We start from the raw sequence: 6,961 nt of genomic DNA, 5'->3' as shown, positions 1-6,961 counted from the left end.
ACTCTATCCAGGGAGACAGCTTGAGGCTCTGTCTCAAAAAAATAAATAAATAAAAATAAAAAATAAAGTGAAAAAAATGCTACCAAGAACTCCGGAAACACAGCGCAGTTAGTTCATTTGGTTTCTCGGGACATCTCGCTTCCTGTACTAGGTCACTACCTATTTGGCTTCACGTTGGAAATCTGTCACAGGAGGTTTAAGTCGGGTAAGGTTTACACTGTTAAAATAAACGGCAAAGCGAAGAGTTAACAGGTAGAGAAAAGGCCGTTCGGTGCTAAGGCTGCGCCACATTTGCCCTCGCCCTCTCACACTCCGCCTTTCCCTGAAAGAATTTACAAATCCTCAACGCCCAGGAGCAAAGGGCAGCGAACCGAGAAGCACCGCCCCGACCCTCTTGCCCACCGTCCGCCAACCCGAAGGCGCAGTCCCCGCCCGCCCGCTGCGGAGCCACGCCCCCCGCCGGCCCCCGGGACTTGGCTTTTACGACACTTTCCGGCCTGGTTTGCGGCTCCTACTGTCGTGATTCGTCGGGCGCCTGTGCCCGGGAGGCTTGTGCGTGCTGCCTGCGGCTGCGTCGCTCCCCCGTGAAGGCGCGCATTCGGTGGTCGCGACCTCCTGGCTGGGATGATCCGCGCTCCCAGGGGAGGCAGGGGAGCTGAGCCGGAGCCATGGTGAGTGCAGCTTCCAGTCCGCGGCGCCCTCCGGCCTAGGTCCTGACCTCAGCTTCTGGCCTCGGCGAGTGGCGGCTGAGGTCGTGTTCCCTCGGGCAACTTTGGGAGGAAAGTCTTTGGGGCGTCGCGCTCCCCAGGACGCAAGGCTGTTGGCTCGCTTCTCTTGGGTGTTTGTCTTCATACGTCGTCTCGAGCCTCTGCTCCGCTGTCCCGGGCTTTGGGCGCTAAAGCATTGCTTCCCTGGAAGTCAACTTAGAGTCTGTCATGGACTCGGACATTTCTAGAAACGCATCTGATATAACTGCCCTGCCTCTCCACTTTGTTCTACGCTTCCTTTCCCGGTTGGTTCTTGCAAACATATCTCTCCGCTTTCTGAACATCTTCGGGGCTTCTAATTGGAGACAGTAGGACGGTGAGGTGGGATAGTGCTGAAAGCGCGCCTTTAATAAATTGGTCTCCTAGTTTAGCCCACCCTTGTTATTGAAAATGTTTAAACAAATTTTACAGGAGCTGTTAGTGACAGTTGTTCCTTCTCTGGTAGAAACCTTAATTTCACTGCTCTTGATTGAACTTTATGTGCCTTCACTTGCCCAGAGCTGAGAGAAGTTTTCAAAGGGAGATTATCATCTTTTTCACTATTGTGAAAGAGGGCAAGTCGAATTGGCCTCTTTTGAAGTGAAAAGTCTCATGCCTTTACAATGCATTCAGTATTAATTGCAGTAGTTTTTAAAGGATTACTGGGCAGAATATTTTCACCTTGACACTTGTTTCTGACTTGGCGCCTGTGGCTCAAGCGGTTAAGGCACCAGCCGCATACACCTAAGGCGGCGGGTTCGAATTCCCAGCCCGGACCCGCCAAACAACAATGACGGCTGCAACCAAAAAATAGCCGGGCATTGTGGCGGGTGCCTGTGGTCCCAGCTACTTGGGAGGCTGAGGCAGGAGACTCCCTTGAGCCCAGGAGCTGGAGGTTGCTATGAGCTGTGATGCCACTGCACTCTATCCAGGGGGACAGCTTGAGGCTCTGTTTAAAAAAAAAAAAAAAAACAACACTTGTTTCTTCTCTTGAAATGCAACTTGTAATGAGTAGGGGATGGGATAATGGGCATAAGGAATGGTGGAAGTTACAGAAGTAAATGTTTACTCTTCTCTTTCCAGGCCAGTACAGTGGTAGCAGTTGGACTAACCATTGCTGCTGCAGGATTTGCAGGTTTGTTTATGGTTTAGGGGTGGAAATGAAGTGAGGAGATTGGGGATTTATTTATTTCTTCTGTTGCTTTTGGTTTTAGGTCGTTACATTTTGCAAGCCATGAAGCATATGGAGCCTCAAGTAAAACAAGTTTTTCAGAGTCTGCCAAAATCTGTAAGACTTCCTGCACATTATTTTCTAATTCTTTGCTACCTGTGTTTGAAACATAGGGCCACACTTGAGTAAGGGTAAATTTCAAACATACAACGAAGTTCTAAGTGAACTTAGCACTTTGGGCCCCTTCTCTTGCTTCCACAAGGGGAATGTAGAAGTTCTGAACTTTGTACTGGCACTACCATAAAAAAATCAAATGTTATACATGACAGAATTGGGGGTGGGGTCTTGTTAACTCTAGTACAGTATTATGAAAGCCATTGTCACTTTATTGTTCACATACTATCGACTTCAGCATCATCTGCCCTGCATCATAGGCACTCAGATATAGAGTTTTAAAGTGATCTGTCAACTATCTGACACTACAGATAAGCAAAGCAATCCTCAAATCCGTGTGTTACCCACAGGCCACAAGTTGAACACTCCTGCTAGAGTATAACTAGATGTTTTGATCAGATCTTCTATGACATACTTAAGAATTAATTTGGCTGTGACAACCTGCTGAATATTAATGTGATTAAATATAACAGAATAATGAAGACTTCATCAGTTCTGATATATGACATAACAAGGTTAGAGGACCTGATAGTTAAGATTTTTTTCTATACCTATCTTAAAGGCTTATTGCAAATACTTTGAACCATTTGTCTCAAAAGACCTTCAAGTCCTCTTCTTGAGTAACTTCTTGTTCTAAAGCATAGTTACATTGTGAGGTCAAATTTTTATCTAGAATATGGCTAATTTGGAATGATCTTTCTTTCCCTGTGGGAAGAACTGGCTTTCAGAAACTATTTTGTTTCCAATATAGTTTACATTGGCTAGAAAAACAGGATCTGTTTCATGATCATTTAATTTTTTGCTTCTTAGATATGATTTAACTAGAGCTAAAGTACTATGGAAATTGCGCTTAGAAGTTCTCTGAAATGTCTTAGTGTTTTTCTACAGATTGATTCTATAAACATTTATAGACTTAGAAACTAAGTTTATTCTATTAACCTTTCCTTAAAAATGTATTTCTTCTTTTTAGGCCTTTAGTGGTGGCTATTACAGAGGTGGGTTTGAACCCAAAATGACAAAACGGGAAGCAGCATTAATACTAGGTGTAAGGTAAACTAATTTACAATATTTTTTTTTTCCTTTTTGGAGACAGAGCCTCAAGCTGTCTCCTTGGGTAGGGTGCCGTGACATCACAGCTCACAGCAACCTCCAACTCCTGGGCTCAACCTAGTCTCCCGCCTCAGCCTCCCAAGTAGCTGGGACTACAGGCACCTGCCACAACGCCTGGCCATTTTTTGGTTGCAGCTGTCATTGTTATTTGGCGGGCCCGGGCTGGATTCGAACCCACCACCTTAGGTGTATGTGCATGGCGCCTTAGACATTTGAGCCACAGGTGCCAAGCCCTAATTTCCAATATTAATATTTTTCTACAACTCCAGAGCTATGAAGAAATGTTAGAAAGACTTTCCCTATGGCTTGGTGCCAATAGCTCAGTGGTTAGGGTACTGGCCACATACACTGGGGCTGGCAGGTTTGAACCCTGTCTGGGCCTGCTAAACAACGACAACCACCACAACAAAATAGCCAGGCGTTATGGCAGGTGCCTGTAGTCCCAGCTACTTTGGAAGCTGAGGCAAGAGAATTGCTTGTGCCCAAGAGTTGGAAGTTGCTTTGAGCTGTGATGTGATGGCACCCTAGCAAGAGCAACATAGTAAAACTTTGTCTCAAAAAAAAAAAAAAAATTTTCCCTCCTTAACAATTAGAAGGGAGTTAGAGGTCCCAGGAAGATTGGCATTATCAGCTTGGCGCCTGTGGCTCAAGTGGCTAAGGCACCAGCCACGTACACCCAAGGTGGCGGGTTCAAATCCAGCCCTGGCCCACCAAACAGTGACAGCTGCAACCAAAAAATAGCCGGGCATTGTGGCAGGTGCCTGTAGTCCCAGCTACTCAGGAGGCTGAGGCAAGAGACTCACTTGAGCCCAAGGAGGTTGCTGTGAGCTGTGATGCCATGGCACTCTACCCATGGGGACAGCTTGAGGCTCCTGCCTAAAAAAAAAAAAAAAAGAGATTAGCATTACCACTTCTAGTCATTGGAGCCTTCAGGTCCTTCCTTCAGTATACTTTTTTTTTTTTTTTTTTTGGAGACAGAGTCTCACTATGTCGCCCTCAGTAGAGTGCCATGGTGTCATAGCTCACAGCAACCTTTAACTCGTGGACGTAAGTAGTTCTCTTGTCTCAGCCTCCCAAGTAGCTGAAACTATAGGTGCCTGCCACCAGATGCCCGACTATTTTTTGGTTGCAGTTATCATTGTTTGGTAGGCCCGGGCTGGGTTTGAACCCACCAGCTCCGGAGTATGTGGCTGGCGCCTAGCCACTGAGCTATAGTCACCAAGCCCAAATGTACAATTTTAAAGGATAAACATTCTCATAAAAGTCAAATAACATGACAAACTGCACATAAGCACTTTTCCATTCAAAGATAAGACTTCTCAACAGATTATTAGAGTTCTCAATCTTGTTCTCTGTAAACTGACATTTTCTGTGGTGAAATTTCTCCTTCATTTTCAAATACTTAAACAAGCTTTTCCTTTCCATTAAAGGATTGTAATGAATATTATCAGATTCACCTACATTTTTGAGAATGCCTTAAGTTTTTTTCTTTATGTTTTTGCCTTTTTTTTCTTAAGGAGCAAGTTTAGTTCCCCAATTTAGAATATGCGTTTTCCTTAGCTTTTCATACTTTTATTAACTTGATAGTTTCACAGTCTTTTAAATTGACCTTTCTGTATAATTTGTTGATGTGACCCAGAAGTAGAATGAAGTAACTGATACCTTATCCTTTTTTAATTAGCCCTACTGCCAATAAAGGGAAAATAAGAGATGCTCATCGACGAATTATGCTCTTAAATCACCCAGACAAAGGTAAGTGATCATTAAACTGATTACATAGGTAGTTTGTATGACTGTTATGAATGGAATAATTTTACATCTTGTTCTTGACTATTAAAAGGAAAATAGCTAAACCTGTGTGAGCACTGTTTTCCATGCTGAATCCAATTTTTTTGACATCTTCAAAGAAATTGAGTGAAAACTTTATTTTGAGACCTATAACTGGGATAAAGTGTGAATTCTACTAGTGACAGATACTGCAAATTATACTGTTTTATCTACATTCATAACTAAATGTTAAAATTTGGTTGATAGACTCGGCACTTATAGCTCAGCCGGCTAAGGCGCCAGCCACGTACACCTAAGGTGGCGGGTTCGAATCCCCAGCCCGGACCCACCAAACAACAATGATGGCTGCAACCAAAAAACAGCCGGGCGTTGTGGCGGGCGCCTGTGGTCCCAGCTACTTGGGAGGTTGAGGCAGGAGACTCGCTTGAGCCCAGGAGTTGGAGGTTGCTGTGAGCTGTAATGCTACGGCACTCTACCCAGGGGGACAGCTTGAGGCTCTGTCTCAAAAAAAAAATAAAATTAAAAAAAAAAAAAAAAATTTGGTTGATAAAACTGAAATGTAATTTTCTCCCATCGAGTTTGGATATTCCAAAATGGAAATTACCTAGTGAGAATCTGAGATTTATTCATTTCTGATATATTTCTAAGCAACAAGCCATAGAATCTGTGTTCCAGTGCTCAAATCCTTTCACTTAGAGGCGGCCTTTCATTTGTTTGGTATTTGACCTCACAGCAGGGGTCCTCAAACTTTTTAAACAGGGGGCCAGTTCACTGTCCCTCAGACCTCAAACCCCGGGACAAGTTGGCTGCTAAGCAGAACAGGCAGCGGCAGCAGAAACACCTGGCAGGCCGGATAAATGTTGTCGGCAGGCCGCGCGTGGCCCACGGGCTGTAGTTTGAGGATGCCTGCCTCACAGCATCTTTTACAAAATTTAGCTTATATTATGTGGAGGGCTTCTGATTCAGTAGGTCTACAGTGGACACTACAAATTTACATATATATGAAGTTTCCCTGCTGATGCTTCTTGCCAGGCCTAGGCCATACTGTTGAGAATCACTGCTCCAGCCTATACCCTATAGACACTGTGAAGGGACACTTGATAATAGGAAAACAGAAAACTGCAAAGGACAGAAACAAAGATTTAAAGCAAACTGGGGTCTTTTCAACAGACTTAAGAAGCCTTTTGAGAATATTATGGTTTAAAAGTAACATCCACAATAAATGGATGTTCATTCATGATTTGTAATCATGAATAGGCTAACTTACACTGTTACAAAAACATGTATGATTTTTTCTTTTTTTTTGAGACAGAGCCTCAAGCTGTCCCCCTGGGCAGAGTGCTCTGGCATCACATATCACAGTAACCTCCAACTCCTGGGCTCAAGCAGTTCTCTGGCCTCTGCCTCCCCAGTAGCTGGGACTCCAGGCGCCGGCCACAATGCCCAGCTATTTTTTCTTTTTTGGTTGTAGCCATCATTCTTGTTTGGTGGGCCTGGGCTGGATTCGAACCCACCAGCTCAGGTGTATGTGGCTGGCGCCAAGCCTTTTGTAACATTTTTTTAAATGTCCTAAAAACATATCATTTTTGTGGAAATCTTTTTCATGGAAATTACCTCATTTCCCATTGATCAAATATACTACCATATATTTGGTGATCTAGTTGCAGTGTCATTGTTTTCCTAAAAAAATAATGTCTGCTAATGTCCTTAGATAAGCATTGAGATCCTTGAAATGAGTGGGTTTTTATTGAGAATCCATATAATTAACTTCTTTCTTTCTTTCTATAGGAGGATCTCCTTATATAGCAGCCAAAATCAATGAAGCTAAAGATTTACTAGAAGGTCAAGCTAAAAAATGAAGTAAACTTATAATGAATTTTAAGTTCATATTAGTTTATGTATATGAGTGCCAACTTTTTATAATAAAATGCCTCAGAGGTTCAGTTTTTAAAATGATTTAGCATAAACTAAA

General features: G+C 43.4%; 1 protein-coding gene across 1 annotated transcript; it reads left to right on the top strand.

The window, feature by feature from the left end:
- The first annotated feature begins 538 nt into the window (after positions 1-538).
- On the top strand, positions 539-6,961 carry DNAJC19 (DnaJ heat shock protein family (Hsp40) member C19). The gene is made up of 6 exons (XM_003800092.3): positions 539-671; positions 1,830-1,881; positions 1,961-2,034; positions 3,062-3,141; positions 4,883-4,953; positions 6,778-6,961. The coding sequence occupies exons 1-6, from the start codon at positions 669-671 to the stop codon at positions 6,846-6,848; spliced, it is 351 nt and encodes a 116-aa protein (XP_003800140.1). The 5' UTR covers positions 539-668; the 3' UTR covers positions 6,849-6,961.

This window comes from Otolemur garnettii, unplaced genomic scaffold (assembly GCF_000181295.1).
Source record: "Otolemur garnettii isolate 467f Iridium unplaced genomic scaffold, OtoGar3 scaffold00166, whole genome shotgun sequence".
NCBI classification, from domain to species: domain Eukaryota; kingdom Metazoa; phylum Chordata; class Mammalia; order Primates; family Galagidae; genus Otolemur; species Otolemur garnettii.
Note: the sequence above shows the minus strand (reverse complement) of the source record. Positions and strands in the feature narration are given on the sequence as shown.

Coding starts and splice junctions, on each gene's coding strand:
- DNAJC19 (XM_003800092.3), top strand. Junction 1,882..1,960: donor TGCTGCTGCAGGATTTGCAG/GTTTGTTTATGG, acceptor TTTTGGTTTTAG/GTCGTTACATTTTGCAAGCC. Junction 3,142..4,882: donor GCATTAATACTAGGTGTAAG/GTAAACTAATTT, acceptor TTTTTTAATTAG/CCCTACTGCCAATAAAGGGA.